Source organism: Chiroxiphia lanceolata, chromosome 21, assembly GCF_009829145.1.
Source record: "Chiroxiphia lanceolata isolate bChiLan1 chromosome 21, bChiLan1.pri, whole genome shotgun sequence".
Taxonomy (NCBI): Eukaryota; Metazoa; Chordata; class Aves; order Passeriformes; family Pipridae; genus Chiroxiphia; species Chiroxiphia lanceolata.
Window position 1 is genome coordinate 9,274,948 of NC_045657.1, and position 22,833 is coordinate 9,297,780.

General features: G+C 47.1%; 1 protein-coding gene across 1 annotated transcript in view; it reads right to left on the reverse strand.

Annotated features, from left to right (window-relative positions):
- The window catches only part of CACNA1B (calcium voltage-gated channel subunit alpha1 B), a 308,761-nt gene that overhangs the window by 89,631 nt on the left and 196,297 nt on the right, over positions 1–22,833 (reverse strand). Inside the window, 2 exon segments of the mRNA XM_032708038.1 lie at positions 9,991–10,097; positions 17,293–17,360. Coding sequence (XP_032563929.1) covers positions 9,991–10,097; positions 17,293–17,360 — 175 coding nt within the window.

Sequence of the window (22,833 nt, forward strand, 5' to 3'; positions counted from 1 at the left end):
TCCACACTACTGGAAGAATCCAACCCAATTATTCCCTTGGCTGTGTGTCATTGCCTATGTACATTTAAATTAGCTGCCAGTATGTATTTTAGATAAATGCTGATCTACTTAAAGAAATAGAGCATATCTCTATTTAATGACCTCCTCTCAGTGAATGAAAAATGTATTTTGTACTTCTTGCCTTGCCTGTATCACGAATTTGTTGTAGCACGAAAGGCTGGAATTAGCACAAGAAAATGACTCACCTTGGTTTTAATTTATTGGTTTTTTAAAGAAACTAGCTCAGGGATTTTGTCTCTAATTTCTCACCAATTTAGAATTATTTTTTTTTTAAATAATCAAAGAAAGAATATGGAGAAAACCCAGCTCAGAAGGTTTTGGAATAAGCTTTGTTCTCTCAGAACAGGTGAGCGTGGCTTTGCAAATCCTGGTTCTTAGTGATATTAAAGACACGGGGTATTTTATACTGTTTAAGCAAAGGAACAGGGGATTTTTTGCAAGTTTTAAAAGCTCTTTTTGATTAGTAGATTACTGTCCCAGAAATGAGAGCATTTATATCTGTTGAGTGTAATTACAGCAAAGCACTCACAGTGGGTAAATCAGAGGGATATAAAAGCACCCTGAACCTGTCCCAGCATTCACCCAGGGAATGGGAATCCACAGCACCTGCCTGGCTCTGGGAGGGGTTGCTCCAGTTTATCTATTTGGATTTAAAATCAACCCCCCACATTTCTAACCAGCTGAGTAAATAAACCTTCAGCTGAGTAAATAAACCTTCAGATGCCTCCACACTTCGGGAGGGCTCTGCTGATGCCCTGTGGTCTCTGGGACTTTATACATTGCACACTCTGGTGAGGTGCAGATATTTATTTCATCCAAACAAGGGGGTTTGCTGGGGAAAGGCTCTTTATTTCTCATTTAGAAAAAAAAAAAAAAGCCCGCTCAGCTCATCCATCAAAAGCAGCCCTGGTTTGCATAGGAAATTACAAATTATGGCCCAGACGGTGCAGAGAGATGGGAAAGAGGATGAGAAACCTCAGTGACAGCTCTTTGCAGTACAAATTGATTCTGTTCAGAGAACAGATGTGAGTCATATCAGCAAAAGCAGCCTCTATTATCCCGTCTCTGTGGCTGGTGGGGAGTTGGGAACAGACCCAAACCTCCTTCCAAGGGGGTTTTAGTACCTGCAGTTTGATTTCATCGCTTTATAAAAGGCAGCTCGGCCTCTGGAACATTGGAAAAGGGGCCAAATTCTTTATTCTTTATTCTTAATTGGGAAAATATTGACTCAGACCGGTTTGGTGCAACTTCTACTGGAGCAAATCCAAGTGTTGGGGAGAGGGTGGGTCGGCAGCACCTCCCCTCCCTCACCACCTTTAAACATTCCCCCTCCTCCTGCCAGGGTGGGAGACAAGGGGAAATTTCTTTCCCCTTTCCAAAGGGAAGGACACCTCTCTCTGCACCTTCCTGCCTGTCCAGACTCCCAGCAGCCAGGAAATGCATTGGAAGAAATGAATCCAAACCTGCCTTGGTCTGGTTTAATCCCCTCATTTTTCACTGTGAGACATCAAACCTCAGCACAGACGTATCAAACCTACTTTTGTTAGTCACAAAAGCTCAGTCTTGGTCACACAGAAGCCAAACTCACACGTATTTCTAATACAAACACCCCCAAGACACCCAGGAAAAAAAGGGAGATGTCAGGAAGCTGGTGGAAAAGCTCCTTTGCTTCACCGTACCTTGGTCCCCGCTGGGGGACAAACCCCACACGGGTTGGAATTGCACTTACTTGTCTCTCCAAAAGCATTAAAGAAGAAAGACAACATCACAGGGTAAGAGATAACCCAAAGCAGAGACACTCCCACGGGTCAATGAGAAGCTCACGAGGAGTTTTGTTGGATTAGTCAGAGGAGAATAATGATATTTTCTACAAACCTGCAGCGGCGTCAAAGCGCCCCCTGATTGACAGCACAGCCAGCAAGATTGGTTTGTTAGGAAGCACAGAGAGTGAATGGAAGGTTTCCACTGTGTTTGCTCGACCTCAGGTCCATGGGAGTTGCCAAGTGCCTCATTTTTATAAAATCTGTAGCTTGAATTTCCAGCTCGGGAAGGTCAGAGTTCACAACCAGTTTCCCAAGGATGTCTATACAGAGTTTTCCAATTTAATTCCACTTGGACCCTGTTTCCAGGAGTTTCTTTGGAAGTCCTCCTCCAGCTTGCACTCAAAGAGTGCACTTTGGTTCTCCTACTGAACCCGAGGTGCAAACAGTGGTGGAACATCAAAGCCATCAGCCCAGTGCACAATAAACACAGAGAACAGAAGTACAAGTGAGAACGAGACAAACCATCAAACGAGGGCAGATGGGAAAAGAGGGGGAAAGAGTTAAGGAAGGAATGATGGAAATAATTAAGGAGATGAGAGAAAAATGAAGGAAAGAAGGGGAGGAAGAGTCACAGTCAATGGATGAAACACTACAGAGTTGCTCACGATCAAATCACAAGCATCATATGACAATGTTCCAGTCCTTCCACTGGATGTTGGTCTGGAGGTTTTCCACAATGATGGGAATGATTCTTGGAAAAAAACAAGGAGGGACCGAAGGCACCAGGAGAAAGGGAAAGAGGGTGGTTTATAAATACAGAGGTAGAAATGATAAATAATCCATTTACTGAATATTGTAACAGAGAGCAACTCACGGTGAATTTACGCTGGAGACTGACGAGCTGCGAGATACAGTACCTCGAGTTTGCTTTACAAAACTGCACATGCAAAAACAAAACAAACAAAGAAAACAAAAAGTGAGAAAAGAAAAAAGGGGGGAGGAAAAAAAAACAAACAAACCAACCAACCAACAACAAAAAAGAAGAAGAAGAAGAGCAGAGAAACCATAACAGACATCGGGGAGGAGGCTCGTACAGGCCGTGTCCTACGGGATGCAGACGTGCACCTCGGGAGGAGACCAGGCAAGCTTCACAAAGTGTGGAAGTCACAGACACACCACCCTCTGGGCGAGGGGAGACAACCAAGGAACCAAAAAACAGAACCAAAGGGGGGGGGTAGAGAAATTAAAAGGTGAACCGAAAGCCACAGGATGATGTGGGGCCGTCGTGCCTCCGTGTGCCATACTCACGGCGTGGAGTCCTCCGTGGAATCACCTCCGGGGCCTCGGGGAGAGGCCTTTGTAGGACCAGGTGGGGATTGCTTTTACAGCTGTGCTGCAAAGAGTTCTTTCCAAGTGGGAGCAGGATGCTAATTCCTGCTCCAGCCCTGGGGCATCAGGAGGAAGCTTAACATGGAGAACATGGGCTGGGGGGAGCACCCTGGGCCACATCCCAGCTCCAAAATCCACCTGAGCTCCAGCGGGAAGCTTCTCCTCAGTCCCTGCCTCAGATGTGCTCTTCAGAGGCACCTACCTCACTCCTGTGATGGGGACAGGGATGTGCCTGAGCTCAGACTGGCCAAATATGGGTCACTGGGTCTAAAAATCTCAGCTCTGCTGCGGCTTCATCAGGGCAGGCCCAGAATGGAAAGGAGCTTCTTTCAGTTCACAAGTAATTTTGTGGATTCTCCTCCATCCAGTGTTTATCTAAACACCATAAATGTGGGGGGTTCTAAACATGGAAATCACTGAATTACACAGAAAAAGAGTTTATTCTGCCTCTGGCAGGGAATTTACAGAAAAGCAGGATAGATCTTGAATGAGGCATTAATTTTTTTCCTAGTTATAAAAGATAATTTTGATCAATCTACATCATTCAGAGAACTGTCCCCGAGGCTGAAAATGAAATCCCTTCACCTCCTGGGTTTGCTTTTCCAGCTACAGCATTTTTTCTCCTGCTTCCATGAGAGTTTTAATCTGTTAACAATCAATACCAGCAAACCAGAAGGCCAATTAAAGTCTAAAGTCCTTTGGATATCATATAAGCAGAGTTTTTAATATACATTTATGACAATTAATGGATTATTCTAAACAGAAATGTTGGCCTGGGTAATATATATATAACACAAAATCCAAAAGTTCAGAAACCTGGCATGAATATAAGAGAAATTATGAAAGGCATCATGAAAGTTTTGCTTGAAGCAAATAATCTGCTGAAACAGGTAAAATATGCTACCTAAGTTTCAGTATTTCTACATTTTTATTGTGCCAAAAGAAATAGGAGTCAAAGTGGGGTTGGCATGCCCTGCTTGCTTGCCAAGAAAATGATTGTTTCCAGGTTGCTCAAGCTGGGGATCTTTTTACTCCTTGGCCGGAGGCTGAACCCCCAGGATGTCAGGGAAACCCTGCAGAGAACAAGCACAAATGGCCTCGAGCACAACTAAGAAATTTCTCTGGCAAAACAGGTGGAAAAACTCAGGATGGAGGAGAATGTGCTGGGCTGCCCTCATTTGCCTGAAATCAGCACCAAGTCTCGTGCAACCCCTGTGGCAATTTTGGGTTGAATTGCTGAGAGTGGATCTCCACATCCCTCAGCAGGAGGCTGGGAGGACCCGGGGGGTTTATCCCAGCCTTGGTTGGGGCAGTGCAGGGTGGAGGCCACGCTCTCCTCCTGCCAAGTCTCCTTGTCACCCAACCAGCCCCTGTTACACAAGCCCTGCAGCTCTCCAGGTTCACTCTTCTGCTCCCACTGCTGCTTTTTTGAAACCAGAAATTTGAGTGAATTCATGCTGGAAATCCAAGGTGTGAAACCACAAAGCAAAGCCACCTCCTTCTCCAGAGCAAAGTACTTGAGTTCCACTTGATGCTACTTACCATCCCCGAGGGACAGGGCACAGAGAGGGTCTCTGGGTGGAGCTCAGTCACTGGTACACCACCAGCAAGGACAAAAAAGGTAAATCTAACAGGAGGAATCACAGGACCCCACACACCAACACACTCCAAGGGGGAAAAGAAAAGGGAAGAAATCACGAGCCAGCAAGAGATAAAGAACAACTCTTCTACTCTACACATCCCCCAGCACAGCAGGGACACGGGCTGGGTGTTCACACACGCTCCTTGCTGGGTCCTTGTTGGGCACCCACAGCCCAACAGAGGTGTGGGAACAGACCACAGTGTTCCCAAGACGGGGGAAAATATGGAGCCTCTGAGATGGAAAATGTCCTGGAGGAACAGAGTAATTCCCCCGCCCTCCCCTCCGCCCCCAGACCGGTACAAAAGGGACAGGCAGCTCTGAGAAGTCACAGGGAAGGGCTGGGCCACCTCTCTTTGCTCTTGGAGCTTTTCTAACTTGCTGTGGGGCTGCAATTAAAGTGTCAACTGCTCTGAACAACCCTGTGAGGGACCAGCAGAAACCAGTCAGAGCCTGGAGAAGAGCTCTTTGGAGGCTGGAAGGTTGTCCTGGGAAGCACAGGTAACTCAGGGAAATGGCACTGGGTAATTCCACAGCGTTTAGCTTTGATGCCCACATCCATGAGGTCTATCTCACTGTCCACCACATTTCCTCCACCACATCTGGGAAGTTCTCCTCCCGTCCAAAACTCATCTCCTCTGTGACTGAATAATTTCCTTGGGTCTGGCTACCTGGCTACGTGTAACCTCTTACCACGTGGAATTAAAAAAAACAAACCTGAACCAAAGTCACAGAATGCAAAAAGGTTTCACTCAGTGTGACTTCACACAACTACCTACAGGCTCCTACAAATTTAGGATTGCTAAAAAAATTGCTATTTTAAGACTTTTCCCAAGAAAAGGTGAAGAGAGGCCACTGGATAATCCATGGGCTCTGGGTGGCAGGGAAGCCACAGCTCTGGTTAGTCTGGCTGGGCCAGGTGTGCTCATCTCAGCCCCTTTTGTACGTGCCATTGGTGCATCTCTGGCTGGCATAGAAAAGGTGGAGGAGGAACCCAAACACAGGGAATTAAGGCATCAGGTTGAGCAAAAAGAGGGAATAAAAGATATGTTTGCATTGAGGTCTTTGCAAGCCTGATGGCTCTTCCTTCCACTTTCCAGTGGCACCACAAAGTTCTTTGCCTTCTAATCATCCCCTTTTCCCCCCTCCTCCATTCTGGCCACCCAGGAGCTGCACCAATGGTTTGTTCCAAAGACCCCTTGGTCTGTACAGTGGCTCAGTTCCAGAGGCTGAGTGGTCTCAATGTTGTAGGACACAGAGGGTCTTCAACACAACGCTGGGCAAACTGAATGACCCCAGAAACTCACCTCCAGAAACAACAAAGCAAGGAAAACGCTAAACAGAAAACAAACACACACAAAAAAAAAATCACAGAAATAAGAATGGAACAATGGAACAAATTAAACACATATTTTCAAGCAAACGTTGCAACAATGACAAAAGCAACGTGTACCACCTTAAGGTTTTAAACCTGGAAAGCCACAAAATTAAAGGGGCCCTTCGGGGTAGAGTTCACCGGGTGAAGAGACAAACTGTGGTCAGGCAAATCCGTCACCCTGTGGTGGAGCGGGAGGCAAACCATAGGAATCCTGGAATGAAGGAGCTACAAACAAGTGCAGAGTGTTGTAAGGGAGCCCTGTGAGGCAGATGTGAGACAGATGATGCCTTGACACCACTGCAGTGATGAGCACGGTATTAAAAGAGACCCCCGGGACATCCATCAGTCACAAAGCAATCCGTGGCTCACACAGCAGTGTGAAGGTGAAGGTGCCTCTTCTGACCCTCCAAGCTGACACACTAAATAAGCAACCAGGTTTTTATGCTTAGGAAATGATGTTTTGCAGCCAACACAAGAGTGAAGATTTTTTGGAGCTCAGTTGTGAAAGGAGGCTGGAATGGCAGAGGAGAGAAGAGGGCCCAGCCTTGAGCTGCCCCAGGGCAGGTTTAGGTTGGCCATGGGGCAGAAGTTGTTTGCAGAGAGAGGGATCAGCCCTTGGAATGGGCTGCCCAGGGAGGGGGTGGAGTGCCCATCCCTGGAGGTGTTTGAGCAGAGCCTGGATGTGGCATCAGTGCCATGGTCTGGGTGACAAGGTGGGGTTGGGTCACAGGTTGGACTCGAGGATCTCGGAGGTCTTTTCCAACCTGGTTGATTCTGTGATTCTGTGTAATTGGTGCAGGGAAACTGCAGGCATGGGAAAAACAGAAGTGGAAGAGCAGACAGAGAATCACAGGATATTCTGAGTCTGAAGGACCCACAAGGATCAGCAGGTCCAGCTCTTAAACTGGGATCAGACCCATGAGCTCAGTTTAATGACAGCACTGAGCTGATCTCAGGGTCACCACGGAGGGTGGAAAGGCCTGGAAGGAGCATTGGGGGAGATCCACACCCTCAGTCCTTGATGCAGGACTGACAAGGGAAAGGACTAAACCAGCCAGCACAGCACCTCAGCACTGAACCAGCACAACAGCCAGGAGGACTCTTCCCCAGGCTCAGCCCAGCTTTGTTACCTCTGTGGGAGGTGGACAAGCACACCAGGGACGTGAACGTCATGACTGAGGGAATGCAAGTCATGGTGCCCTCTGCTAACAAACAGCACTTTGACTCATGCAGGTAAAGAAAATTTGTTGATTTTTTTTTTTCAGAACATCCATTCATGCTACTCTAGATGCCTGCCTTGGAAATTAATTTTCACATGAATTTGTTTTCATCTGAAAAGAACATTAAATTGTAGAACTAAGAAATGATTCCTCAGGAGAAAATAAAAATACAGACTGATTGGGTGGAGCCACCTTGGCAGGAGGCCTTTGGGAGCTCAATCCCGGTTTTCCCAGTCCTTGCTCACCACCCTTTTGGTTCTACAGGTGTTTCTTTCTCACTTCTTTGTGCCCAAGCTCTGCTTTTTTGGTGCTATTACCATACACCAAAAATGCCATTTTCAAGCACTTTTTTACTCTTGGCATGTCCAGCTCTGGATCTGATCCCACAAGACTTGCCATGGACACGGGATCTGCTCCATCTTCAGGATCACTGAGCAGTTTAAGAGCATAAAAAGTGAAGTGATGGGCTAATTTGTGTCACCACTGGACACAGATATCCAAGGGAAAGGTGCTTCAAACCTGAAAGCTCCCTTTGGAGTCCACAGTGGATGAATTTATGTATAAAACAAATTGCTTTGACATGGATTCTTTAGATGTCTTATGGATCAGGAGCCAGCAGTCCATCCAGGCACTTCTTTGTGTCTCACAAAACTTCTCCTTTGCCTTTTCCTCTATGTCATCATCCATTTGAGCACCACCTTATTGACCTTAATGCCATTTTTTTGTCCAAATTAAAGCCCTGTGAGATTTGAGAGAGGCCCTGGGAGCATCTCACTGGTCCTACAGCAGAGCCAAGAGGAAATCCCAGGATGGGGGTCAGGAGGTGTGGGAATGATTGACTTTCAGCTGTGCTCACTGAATGCTCCCACAAATGTGGGGTCTGGGCAGATTCAACTTGAGGCAAAATAAGCAGAAATCCATATTTTTGCATTCACTTTGAATTGCTGTCACAAAACTGGCCCTGTGCTACTGAAAACCAGGTGAAAAAATCATGGAATAAAGTGATTCTAAGCAATTTAAAAATGCAGTGTGAGACCTTCACTCTGTTGAAGTGGGTTGGTTTTTTCTGCTGATGTCTAAGAAATCTTCACATTGATTAAAAAAGAAGAAAATATTCATCATCACCTCGCATTTTAAAATAAGAGGACCAAGAAATTAATCAAAGAACAAGAGCAACTGTCCTCATTTGGCTTCTCTTCAAGACTGGACAGGAAAGCATTGTAAGGAAAAGATTATATTTAAAACCAACAAACAGACACAGCATGAAGAGGAGCTGATTAAAGCAGAAATGGCAAACTAAAATGGCAAGAAGAATAAAATAGCCAAATTAATAATCTTCTTTCACTTCACATATAACAGACTGGCTCCATTTGGCCCATTGTCTTTGATGAAGTGGATTAAACTCCCAATAACGAGGGTCTCAAGAGCTTTGCACCAAAAGAACAAGGAGGGATCCGGCTGCATTCCAGAGGTTTGGCAATAAAATCCAACAGGAAATTTCTATTTTAACTCCCGAGCTTCCTCAGCCCTATAAAAAAGGGTCTGGAAAACATCAGCAGCTCTCAGTAAAAATGTAAAAGTGAAATATCTTGGTGCTGGTTGCCCTGATGTTAAAATTCCAGAAGAGTTCAACGAACTTTTCAGAAGAACTTTTATTTTTCAGTAAATCCTTGCGAGGTATCACAGAATAGAATCCCAGGATGGTTTGGGTTGGAAGGGAACTTAAAGCTCATCCAGTTCCACCCCCTGTCACGGGCAGGGACACCTTCCACTAGCCCAAGTTGCTCCAAGCCCTGTCCAACCTGGCCTTGGACACTTCCAGGTTGGCACATCCCAAGCACAGACAGAACTGACCTCACCAACACCTGGACAAGTATTTCCACCTACAGATCATCATATCTTCAGTTAGATCAGGATCCATGGAAAGGTGGTGCCCAAAGCAATGTTTTCCAGGGATTCTGGAGTCACAGAACTCCTGCAGATGTTCTCATCCATAAAATGCAAATTGCTGTTTCCATCTACAAACCAGTGACTGTTCACATACATGGTTTTATTCACCTCAGAACTCTTTCAAACAGCAGAGAAAGAGCTTTCAAGCATATTTTTCAGGCTGATATTAAAGAAGAGGCTTTTACATTTAAATTCTCAGAGATTGTGAAAGAATAGTTAATACATTCCGTGCTCACATTCCTCTGGTCATTAAAAACCCAAAGTGCCACGTTAACACTTCACCTGGTGAAATCTATCCTAGAACAGCTTAAAAAAAAAAAAAGAGATCCTTCTAGAATACAGTTACTTAGAGCAAGGCAAAAGATGAGACATTACAAAAAAAACCCCACCAAATGAAAGAAATCTTTGATTAAATTCATGGTTAAGTGATCAGCACTGAATATTCAGCCACCCTAAAGCCCTGCCAGGAACAGAGATGGTCTAGAAGGGCTCACAGAGTACCATGGGATGCTCCAGTGGAATAGACACACAGTGACACTGAAATACAGACCCCAGGTGGTTCGAGTTCCCAAATAAGCAAGGAATGCTTACGCTGCTATGGAAATGTTGGCTGCAGACATGGGGCTCACTTCGGCCACTTCCTTGGCCTTCTGCAGGGCCAGCTTCTGGTTGGTGGCTTCCTCCATCTCCTCCTCGTCCTGGGGGAGGGAAAATCAAGAGAAATCAGAGCACACAACAACCCCCAGAGCTGCCCAAGGCATGGCTGGTGTGGGACTGTCACTGCTGTGCTGGGAGAGCAGGGGGAACTCACTGACACGGGGCAGGTTTTCATGTCTCCCTGCAAGGACCCCCGGGCAGGGTCTTGGTGTGAGCTGAGAGGAGAAATAAAAGATTTGGTCGAGTCCTCTGTGTGTTTCTACCAGGAGCACGTGTCCCTCATAGAGCTCTGGTGCCTCTCTGGGGTCTCCTCTCACCCCTGAGCGCTGGGCAGGGAGAGCAGGGAGAGCCCGGAGCTGATTGTGAGAGAGGAGGATGAGGAGCATGGCCTGAGACACAGGAACGTTTGTCAGGCTCCTGAGAGCACAGTCTGGGCTGGATACTGGATGTCAGGAAACACTCTCCAGGCAAAGCTGGGAGCTGGAGCCACTCCTGCAGCTCCACAGAGGGAAAGACAAGCTGGGAAAGACAAACTCAGCCACAACAGGGATGTGGACTTTGACCACAAGTGGGACATTTCTGGGGGGCCCTGAGCCCCTTTCACACCAGCCCTGTGTGTGTAAAACCACCCTGAAGCCACATCCTGCTGAAAGGCAGGAGAGAGGTTCCTAAATCCTCCCTGACTTCTCACCAGTGTGGGACTTTGAAAGAATAAAGCCAATAAAACCCAATGGGTTTGACTGGTCCCAGCAGTTTTCCCCCAGATATTTCCACTCAGATGAATCACTGAGGACTCAGAGGGTGAAAACAAAAAGGCACAGTATTAAATATGGTCTGTAGACTCAGGCATAGAGCAAAAGAGGGTTCTGTCCATGATTTCTGCACACCATGAGGATTTTAAAGCTCTGCTGGCACAGCAAGGGCCTGCAGAGTGTAATTGGGATTTATTTCCTCCTACCCAACACGAGAGAGACCACTCAGATTCAAACCACAGGACCTCAAACAATGAGATGAGGGCAAAAAACAAAGTGCCTGGTTCATCATCAGTGGTCCTGCAGGGTGAACAGCCCTGAGACTTTCCAGCCAGCCAAATTAATATTAAAATCATGTCAGGATGAGCACAGGAGCTCTGATGGCAACATCAGCATCACACATAGCCAGGGAATAACCACATGTCACAGGCTCTTCTGTCAAACTTTATGGAAGCCCACAGGTCTCTCCCTCTCTGCCCTTCAACAGCAATGCTGTGAGGGAGTTAATCTTCAAATAACAAGAGCAGGCAGCAAGACATCCAGCTTTGAAACGGGAAGTCAGAGATTTATCCACCCCCAATTCCGTCTGCATAAACAGCCCCTTGCTCTGACTTTGGTGTTGTTTCAACTGAGCTCATTTTGAAACTGTTTCCTCCTTTAGAAGTAAAAACAGAAAAGGTGGAAAATTAAGGGGAAAAAAAATCGTTAGCATATAAGATTTTTCTTTTTTTTTTTCCTTTTTCAAATGTTAGCAAATACAACAAGGCAATTCTTAGTGCAGCGAATGAAGGACTTGAGCCAGGCCATGAAAAAATGACCTGCTGAGCAATTACACAAAGTCAATATTTCTCAGGTGCCAAATTGTAGGAAATTTATCACTGGTTTGGAGGCTGGTTGGAGATCCAGGGGGTTCATGGTTTAACCCTGGCCAGCAGCTGCTCACTCACACCCACCCTGGTGGGAGAGGGGAGAAAGTCAGAGGAGTGTAAGTAATGAAATTCATGGATTGAGATAAAAACAGTTTAATAGGGAGAGTAAAAGCCATGAAGACAAGCAAAGAAAGGAATTAAATCCCATTTCCCGCCACAGGCAGCCCTGTGATCACATCCCTCAGCCCTGCCCAGGATATCAGGGCTCCATCCCATGCAACAGTGACTGGGAAGGACAAACTCCAGCCCTCCAAAGATCCCTCCTTTCCTCCTTCTCCCTCAACTTTATGTGCTGAGCATAAATCCATATATTCTGGAACATTCCATGGGTCAGCTGGATCAGTTTTGTCCTCCCAAATCCTTGTGCACCCCCAACCTCCTCCCCTGGGCTCTGTAAATGCTGCTCAGCACTAATAAAACATCCCGTTTCCAGCCCAAATCCAAATCCCAGCCATCAGCTCCTGTGATAAAAAATTAACTCTACCCCATCCTAGCCCATCACAAACCCACAGAATATAAGATTTTTTAATGAATAAAACCCCAATTAAAAGGCTTTTAAGGATTTCCTTCCCCCCCCCCCCCCAGGTATGTTCAAGTTGTTTCCTCTCTTGAGGAATCTCTGACAGCCTTAAAATCAAAGGCTCTTTTTTTCTTTCTTTGCCCCAAGAGCAACAGGTGCAGTTTTTAAAATGGCTTTAAAATGTGTAGCTTCTGCTCTATCCCCCCTGGTGCCTCAGGAATTCTGCTGGATTCCATATCATGAAGTAACAGCAAAAAAATACCCATTGTGTTGCTGTAAATTCAGCCATCCCCAACTCAGAACGAGCCCACTCTTTAGCAGATATTTAATGATATTATTTAATAATAATACTATTTAGAGTATTTAAAATATCAATATTTATTTAGCAGACTATTTAATAATATTTCTGTAGCTCCTCCCATAGAGAAATTGCTGATCACTCCAAAAATTAATTTTTTTGCCTGATATTTGACCTGAGAGAGCTCTGATGGCAACATCTATCCATCCATCCATCCATCCATCCATCCATCCATCCATCCATCCCACCTCCACCACCAGCCCAGCCTGTCACCCTCATTACACATAATGTGCATATAAAGGTTTTCCCTACAAGGACATCCCTCTTTTATGATTCCTTTCTGTTTTCTAGAGCCCTAAATCTTAATTTAAACCAGTTTACCACATGGCAAACCCCATTTTTTGAGCTAATCATGATGATAGAGATCATTAACACCGACTGTTCTTTAATAAGTTCACCAATTAAAACCCTCACTGTTGGGGGGGAGGAGGAGGGGGATCCATGGATGTTCAACTCTTGGTTTGGCTGCTTCAGGATATTATTTCTGGGAATTTCTCAACACTTTCATACATTTATATGTCAAATTCACACATCCCTCCTACCCCCCATTCCACGGTTTTATCCTGGTTTCTCAGGAATCACCGAGATCAAAAAAAAACCACTTTGTGCTTTTAAGATATTTAGGAAAATAAAGGGTCAGTTTTGGTGGCTTTACACTCAAGTTTGATGAGGATGAAGGAACTGCTTCATCTCAATCCATGAATTTATCTCAATCCATAAGTGACAAAATTCATGGACTGAGATAAAGACACTTCAACAGGGAAAGTAAAAGCCATGAAGACAAGCAAAGAAAGGAATTAAAGGTGGGATGGTCAGGGGAGAGCAGATTTTAAAAGCAAATTTGGGGGGCAACTTGTAGATTCCATCTCAATAAGTGAACAGGGAGAAAAACCTGCCAATATTTGGGAAAAAAAGAGAGGGTAGAGAACCCAGAAGCATTTAGAAGAGTTCCCAGAAATCACTAGAAATTGGGTTGGCAGAGTTTGAGTCAGTGGGAAGAAAAGGGCAGCACAGAAGAGGAGAGAGCAGGTTCTTTATAGATTGAAAACAAAGGTGATTCTTTTTTATCCCCTCACTTTTATGAGTCATTCCTAAGCTCTGGTGAGTTTTGTAACAGGCACTGGATGACCAAGCTTAAGTTAAATATAGTTCCAGTTCCGAGAATTCCTTTACAGGTCACAAGGCCCAGGTAAGAAATGGTCACAATGCCACGCTAAATAAACCCCCATTATCATCCAAAAGTGGAAATCTCGGTTGAAATGTTCGGTCCTGAGGCTGGAAAGCTTTGTGTCTTCCCAAAGCAGAGGCAGTTGCCAACTGCTCCTGGTTTGCCCACATTATGTGCAGCACTGATCTCCACTTACAGCATAAATGTCAAAAAATTCCCCCGAGATCAACAGACTCCTGAGTAACTTAATTGTATCTCTGGGCCATTTTTTGCTTTTGCATGATCATATTTACTTAGCAGGAAATCCCTCATTCTCCAGGTATGTGTATAATTGAATTACTTTTATCTTTTTCCTCTTCTTTTGCAGGCCCTGGTGATTTTTTTTTTTTTTTAGGATCGTAAATAAAATTAAGCAAAAAAAAAAAAAAAAAAAAAAAAAAAAAAAAAAGAGAGTTTCTCAAGAAGCTTTCTGCTTTGGCCATGCTGCTGAATCCATCAATATTTAATTATACTTTATAAACATCAACAAAGTCAGGTTTTTAAGTGGCCCTGTCAGCTGCTGAAATATTCACAAGAAAGCACTTAAAGGATTAAGAAAGAAGCAGGATGAGCTTCATTATCCAAGAATTGTGCCAGGCCTGCTCCTCTCTCTTAGCACATGCAAGGGATTCCCATAAATCTGAGAGGATCTGTGCCTCCAGGCTGGAGATTTCTGGGAGTGTTAGAAAGAATAGAAACAGCTGAGCTGCTGAAAGGGAAAAAATTCCCAGGAAAAATAAACCAAAGAGCCATTAAATGCAGCCCTGAGCTGATTGTGAGAGAGGGGGATGAGGAGCATGGCCTGAGACATAGGAACATCTATCAGATACCTGAGAGCACAGTCTGGGCTGGATACTGGATGTCAGGAAATACTCTCCAGGCAGAGCTGGAAGCTGGAGCCACTCCTGAGGCTCCACAGAGGGAAAGGAGAACTGGGAAAAACAAGCTCAGCTACAACAGGGATGTGGATTCTGACTGGGAGGTGGGAAACGCTGAAAAATCTGTGTGTGCCTGAGGTGTATCCATAGAACCCTGGAGGCTGGAAACATTCCAGGATCATCAAGTCAACCCAGCACTGCCAGATCCGCAACTAATCCATGTCCAGAGAAGGGCAACGAGGCTGGGGAAGGGTCTGGAGCACAAGTGCTGGGAGGAGAGGCTGAGGGAGCTGGGGGGGCTCAACCTGGACAGGAGGAGGCTCAGGGGAGACCTTCTCACTCTCTGCAACTCCCTGACAGGAGGGGGGAGCCGGGGGGGGTCGGGCTCTGCTGCCAGGAACCAGCAGCAGGACAAGAGGGCAGAGCCTTGAGCTGCCCCAGGGCAGGTTTAGGTTGGCCATGGGGCAGAAGTTGTTTGCAGAGAGAGGGATCAGCCCTTGGAATGGGCTGCCCAGGGAGGGGGTGGAGTGCCCGTCCCTGGAGGTGTTTGAGCAGAGCCTGGATGTGGCATCAGTGCCATGGTCTGGGTGACAAGGTGGGGTTGGGTCACAGGTGGGACTTGATGATCTTGGAGGTCTTTTCCAACCTGGTTGATTGTGTGATTCTGTGATTGATTCAGCACCACATCCACACCTTTTTGAACACTTCCATTGAATCATAGAATGGTTTGGGTTGGAGAGGACTTTAAAGACCATCTCGTTCCACCCCCTGCCCTGGGCAACGACACCTTCCACTAGCCCAGGTTGCTCCAACCTGGCCTTGGACACTTCCAGGGATGGAGAATGAACTCCTGCACCTTCCTACAACTCCAACAAGAGAAAACATCCTTGCCCACTGCAGCAGCACGTGGTTTATGACCTTCTTCTACTACAAGGAACAGAGAAATCTTGTAAAACACAACCCCTGAGGTGCTTGTGGTGCTGCTTTTGCCCTTGTGACTGATGCCAAGGGCAGTGTTACCAAACAAGTTATGATTCTTCAAGAAAGAGTCTCTGCAGCAGTGGGAGATGTTGAAAAATTCCTTTCCCATCAATGTATAGTCCCTCTATCTGTGGTTGATTCTCAGATTTGTACCATACAGAGCTCAGAACAAATGCCAGAGATCAGGGTGGCCTTGTGGTAGCTCCCTAAATCCGTGACTGGTAAGTCTTGTGCCAGCTACTATTTTCATTATTTACTTATATTAGTGATTAATATGTCCTGGGAGGTGTCTTAGTTTTGAGAACATTGATGGAGTGTTGGAGCAAAGAATGATTGAAGAAGTGCAGCATGACCTGAGCACGTATTCGAGATAGTCCCATGGGAAGGAGATCCATCAGAAGATCCAGGAGCATAAAAGGGAATTTTGGGGAATGGGATGTACCCAAATGACCACAAAGACCCTGGAAAGACCCCTATTCATAGCCAAACAAGTTCACTGAAATAATTAACATATATTCATGTATTAATGAAATATAATTAATATGCAATATAAATGTGATGAGTGTGTATTACTGCCATGGTTACAACCTGGGCTGGGGGGTTGCTGCTCATGAAAGCTTTGAGGAATAATCCCCATGCATCCAGCACTGCAATAGAGTATTTTTGGCTTTCTAACCCCAAAAAAAGCTGGTTGCAGAGTTTATTTCCCAGGTTTCAGTGGCAGCAGCAGCACAGCAATGGGGGTTCATGGTTTTATCAGTGAGAACAAACTGGAAATGTGCAAAATGTGCAAAAAAAAAACCCTCATGCTGCTCATAAACATGTCTGAGTGTGGTACAATGGCAAATGCAAAGTATGTAATAATACAAATATCAGGGGCAGTGCACTTGAAATGCTTCTTGTGCAATCCTGAGGCTGCCAGTTTTTCTCCATAGGGAATGCTCCAATAGAAATCTTCTCCACAGGGGATACTCCAATATAAATCTGTATATATATAGATATATATCTATACCCAAAATTCTGCATACACTGAATTCCATCAGTGTCATTTCCATCTCTTGCCAGGACCTGGCTCTCTGCCTGTGCTCAGGTTGGTGCCTCAGGTTTCTCTTACCCTGGTGAGGGGCAGGAAGGTTTAACACCTTCACTGGGTGTTCCAAACACCTTCTGCAAGTCCCAGGGGGTTGACTGGAAAATTTTAATCCTTTAATCCTCCCCAAACCTCAGCAAGGCAAGAAACACGAGTGTGAGACTGCAAAGGCAGCAACACAACCCCTGCCTTTGCTCATCCTGAGCTTCAGCTCCAGCCCAAACCTGGGAATTGCTTCTCCTCTGCTCTTGGAAACAGCAAAAGTGCCTGAGCACCTCCCCACAGCAGTGAGATGAGCAGTGGTCACTGCCCACTCTGTGATAAAACAAAGGAAAGGGCACAAAATATTCACTGCAACGAGCCTGGAATGAAACAAAACCCTGAGAAGAATAAACCTCCTGGTCCTGCTCTGCTGGGAAAACTGGTGAACAGAGGTATGGCATGAGCAGGCTCATTATCAGGTGTAATTCTGGGTCATCAGCTGCTCTCTGAGTTGGAAGAAACAGGAATCTCATCCCTACCTTGGTCAGCTCCTGGGCGTTTGCCAGGTTGTCCACAGCGATGGCCAGGAAGACGTTCAGGAGGGTGTCTTTTGGGAGGCAGATAAGGAAAAACTCCTCACCCAGCAGGCACAGCCAACTGTCCCCCTTCTGCTGCCACCACCCTTCTTTTCCCACTTATGGATTATGGATTGACCCCCTGCATCAGTGCTGTGCCATCATTCCCAACCCACCCCCTCTGCCTGGAGCTCTGCAGCCCAGGAGGTGCTGGACATCCACTTATCTCCTCCCCAGCATCTCTCCCTGGTGGGGACACACACAGGGGCTGAGCAGGGGGGCTTTACAACCCCTAGAGACACCACAGCCCCTGGTTTTCCACTCTGGAACCCCCCTTTCCACTCCTGCCCACACACCCCTTCATTTACCCCCATTGCTTTAAAGGAGCTGCAGGAAACCGGTCACTTTAAAGCCAATATTTGCAGAATAAATACCCAGAGCTACACAAAGGTGTTGGATAGCAGGGAAGATGAAGCTCAGCCACTGCTGGATTACAGTGTTGGAAAAAAAAAACATCCTGGCTTGTCCTGCTGAAGTCCATCTGACCAGGAGAGCATCCTGGCCATCCTCCACCCTCAGTGCTCAGCCCCAGCTCCAGGAGAGCCCGGGAGCAGCACCCCCAGCCCCAGATAATGAGCTCTGCAGGGAAACAGCCTGTTAGTCCAGCCCAAATTGCACCCAGCCCAGCCAAACAAGGGCAGTGCCCACGCCTGGCTGGTCCCTCTGCACAGCCCTGCCTTAGATCACCCAGACAGAACGTTGGCCCCCGATTATTTATTCATGTTGTATTTTCACTTTTCCACTTTAATGATTTCAGCTATGGGTTGTTTTATTGTATTCATTCCAGCTCTGTGTCTGCAAAACAGCCCCGAAACAACTGTAAATCAGGAAACTTTGCCTGGGAAAGGAGGGCAAGCAAAGCAAAACCAAGTTGAAATGACTCTCCCAAGGAGAAAACATATTTTTCTCTTGCACATTACCTGGTGACAGGAGAGTCACTCACTCCAGAGCTGTGGAAAGTTGTGTTTGCTCCTCCTAATGAGAATGGACATGAGGATGGAGTTGATCTCAGGAGTATGGACCCTCTGGAGATCCAAAAGGCTTTAGCAGCCAAGTGCTGCCTCTGTGTTTGCACTGCAGGGTCCCCCCCAGAGCCAAACGTGGGGCTGGGACCAGCTGCAGGTCCCCAGGAAAGGACTTCAGGAAACTAATCCAGGTATTTGTAGGGGGCTCCAGGAGAGCTGGAGAGAGACCTGGGACAAGGGATGGAGGGACAGGACAAGGGGGAATGGCTTCAAATTGACAGAGGGCAGGGTTAGATGGGATATCGGGAATAAATTCCTCCCTGGGAGGGTGGTGAGGCCCTGGCACAGGTTGCCCAGAGAAGCTGTGGTTGCCCCATCCCTGGAAGTGTCCAAGGCCATGTTGGATGGGGTTGGAGCAACCTGGGCTAGTGGAAGGTGTCCCTACCCATGGCAGGGGATGGAATGGGATGAGCTTTAAGGTCCCTCCCAACCCAAGGCAGTGTGTGATTTGCTGTCAGGTTGAAGTGTCCCCTGCTCTGTCCCAGCTCTGGGCAATGCTGAGTGAGGGTAGGACAGGGGGTGAGGATGATGAGCTGGGGGAGCCACAAATCCCTCCTATGAAGGGAGGAGAAGGGAGGGATGAGCTCCCAGGGTGCCATCAACGTGCAATGAGATTTTGGGAAACCTTGGCCTCAGTGCCCCTCCGTGGCTTTCCACTCCTCAGGAGACCTCCTGGAGGAGGCACCCGAGGTTTCTCTGCAGGCAGAGGAGCCAGGAGCTGGGCAAGGCTGATTCACTCCTGCAGTGGTCTCTCCCAAACCAGGCAGTGCCCAGAACCCCTCGTGCCCCAGCAGGCTCCACGCTGGCTCGGGCACTGTTGGCTGCAGAGCTCTGGTCCCACATGGCCATGGCACCAGGGGACTTCCCAAGGCAGGCAGGGACCAAAGCTGGCTCAAACAGTGATCTCAAAGCCTCTTTGCTTTCCCTCTCAAGAGCTTTTACCAAATCTAATTCAGCCAAGACTCCAGACCCAAGCATTCCCATCTCTAATTCCCATTGGGATGAGCGTCTCCAGAGCCTGATGTCCATCAAACCTGGAGCCTGTGCCTGTGACAGTGGGAAGCAGGAGCTGCATTAATCTCTTAGGATACATCTGCATCCTCCCTGACTGCCAAACCCCCCAGGGGATGGGATGTAGAGCCCTGGGGTTTCTCCAGCCAGGAACCACGTCATCCCTCAGTTTTTCTCCATCTCATGGAACATGGGATGGAAGTTTTTACCATTTGGAGACGAATCCTCTGGGACAGAGAGAGGTCTGAAATGTCCTTCCCTCATTCCAGGAGGGCAGGGAATGGTGTGGGTGGGAGCACCTCGATCCCAGAGAGCCCAGGAAAAGATGATCAATATTTCATTGAAAAATATATTACTTTCCCCATTTCCTTTGAACTCAGGGCTGGTTTGCAGGTGGAGGGACGGGGGCTGAGGCACCCCTGGGGTGCTGGTCTGTGCTGGGTGTTTGGGTTTCTTCCTCTGGGGTGCTTCCAACATGCTGGAAACACTTCCAACCCTCCTACTCTGGGAATAAATGTCTCAGCAATAAAACTGTCTTCCTACCCCTGCCTCCCACACACACATGCTCAGAGCGTCTCATGTAACAGAAGCAGCCACTGGAAATATAATTAATATTTTTTTATCAGATCAGGCTGTTTTGATCCGTTTCCAAGCAGACACAGTCTGGCAGACTTGGGTGTTTCTGCCCCCAGAAAAAGGTCCTCCAGTCCTTTCTACAGAGCTCTGGGATTCCCAAATATCACCCAAACTCCAGGCTGGTGGCTGAGCCTGTGCCAGGGTGGATCTCCTGCCCAGCAGTTGAGGGCCAGGGGATGGGCAGCACCTCCAGGCAATTCCTGCTTTGCTTCTCAGGTTCCTCTGCAGGTTGTTTTTTTTTTCTCCCCCTCAACAGATGCCTCCATTTATCAATTAACTGGACAACAATGAATACAGGCATGGTGTCATTTCCTAGCAAATGAGCCAAATCCTGCTGTTCCTCCAATCACACCACTTCCATTAATCTGGTTCCACACAGACTCTCTGGAACTGGAAACATAAAGTGAGATGCTTCTGACTTAGAAAAACAAACTTTCAGGATCTTTTCCTTGCCATGGTCCCTCGAAAAAGTAAATGGAGCCAAAGGAAGAATCCCAAGGTGCAGTGAGAAGCAGCAGAAATCAGCACCAACCCACCTTTCTTCTTCGTGGAAAACAACAATCCTGATGCCCTGAACATCTCTGGGAGGAGAAAAGAGTCCCTCGTGGTTAAAAAGAGCAGGTTTGGCAAAATGACCCAAAATCACCAGTTCCAGCTCTCTAAGGAGATTTGATCCATTCTGCCCAAACTCTTAAAAATGGCAAAGTTCACAAAGTGAAAATAAACCCCCTCCTAGCAGAGGAACCAAAGTGCCTTTTGCTGGTCAGCCCCCAGAAGGGTTTTGGCTGATTTCAGTAGTGATATAAGAAAATAAAACCAAAAAGTCCTGCTTAAGAAATTCAGTCTCAGCACAACTGTGTGGGAATGGATGGAAAAGCCACACTTGACATATTGCATTAAAAAAAGGTACATTTTTAAAGCTTTTTGGAGGGAGTTCTGCAAGGCAGAGTGGACAGATCTTTATGAAGTCTCAAGTTAGAGCAATGAAGTCACACTAATCTAATCTAATAATTAATTTAAGGTGAATTAATCATCTTTGATGATCCATCCAGCTCAGGATATCATATGATTCTGTGTTTCTAGCCCAGAATCAAGCTGATCAAGAACTCAGACTGCTCTTTGTAGTGTGTTCTCATGGTGTTCCCTGGGCTGTGGGGTCTCCTTGGGAAGTGACCCCAAGGCTGAGACACTTTCACCCTCTGCACTCCTCTGTCCTTAACTCTGCAGCATCCCTGCCATTAATGACTGTTTTACCTCCTGCAGCCATGCAGGGTTCTCCTTTCCTGGCAAACTAAACTTTATTTTCAGATGTTCCTGGTTGTGTTTTGACAGCTAATGCTGACTTGAGTCCCTGGTAAGTCACTGAGGGATAAATGAGTGCCTGCTGCTCACTCCCAGCACCACAGACAAAGCTGCTGAACAGCAGGGTTAGACCTGACCTTCCCCAGGTGCTGATGAAACATCAGCACAGGCTTTAGTGGAATCACTGCTGCAATCCCCATGGAAAACACCCACAGGAGAGGTTTAACCCCTCAGCCTTCCCCACACACCCCAGGCCCAGTTCTCCCCTCCTGCCCACGGTGCTCAAAGGTCTGTGTGGGGCAGAAAGGCTCTTACAAACTCTCTGGGAAAGCTGCTGATATTCCCAGACTAAGTTTGGGTCTCTAATTCTCCAACAGGGATGTAAATCCCCACAGGAATGAATAGGTTTGTCTGAGATTTATAGCTCTGATCACTTGAAGTATCACAGAATTCCAGAATGGTTTGGGTTGGAAGGGACCCTAAAGATCATCTCATTCCACCCCCTGCCACGGGCAGGGACACCTTCCACCAGACCAGGTTGCTCCAAGCTGGACTTGGACACTTTGAGGGATGGGGCAGCCACAGCTTCTCTTTAGGGAAGTTGGAAAACTTCGGAAGTTGGTGGAAGAAGCCTTCCAGGAAATTACAGAATGTTTTCTGGGTGTTGTCACTGTTTTTCAGCCAACTTTTCCCTCTTTGTGTGCCTGAAGAAACTCACCTGCCTCAAACTCCTCCCTCCCTGCAGGACTCACAGAGAACTAAAGAATCCAAACTCGATGCACTGTCCTTGCTAAACACCCGGTAATGCCCCAGGGAGCTGTGCCACCATCCTGTGCCTGTGGGCAAAGGGGAGGGCAGAGGCACTGGAGATATCTCAGGGAAACAGCCAGGAAAGCCACTGCCTGGATCACCTCAGAAGGGAAAGCCAGGATGAGATCTGAGGGGAGTGTGGATAAGGTTTCACCTCCCCGCTGTCACAGCAAGCAAAGGCAAATACCGAGCTCATGGCAGTGGCAGCAGGTGAGCCAGGTCCTTATGGCCTGCCCTTGAATACCCTCTGCTCTCTCCCTTTTAATGACAACTAAAGGACAAGGGAGAAGCCCCCCCTGAATTAAAGGTGAGGCAGGGAATTAATGCCCCGTTCCTCCAAAATGCTGGATCGGAGCTGCTCGCAGGGTGAAAGTCTCTCTCTCAGCTGTGCTGTCAAGCCTGATTACGGCTTAATCTCATTTTCAAATGCCAAGCCCGGAGGATTTAGAGCTCTCCCTCCCTGCCAGCTCTCCACTGACCCAGTTTTCCAAAGGCTGTGTTTCTGGAAGGGGCTGGGAGGTGGATGTCTGAGCATGGCTGCCCAGCCAGGCGGGCACCGCGGCTCCGACAGCGCCGGATAATGGGATAAACCCCGCAGGGACAGGCTGGTGTGACAAGCACAGCTCTGCCTGTCTGCTCTGCTCTTCCCCATCCCTGTTCC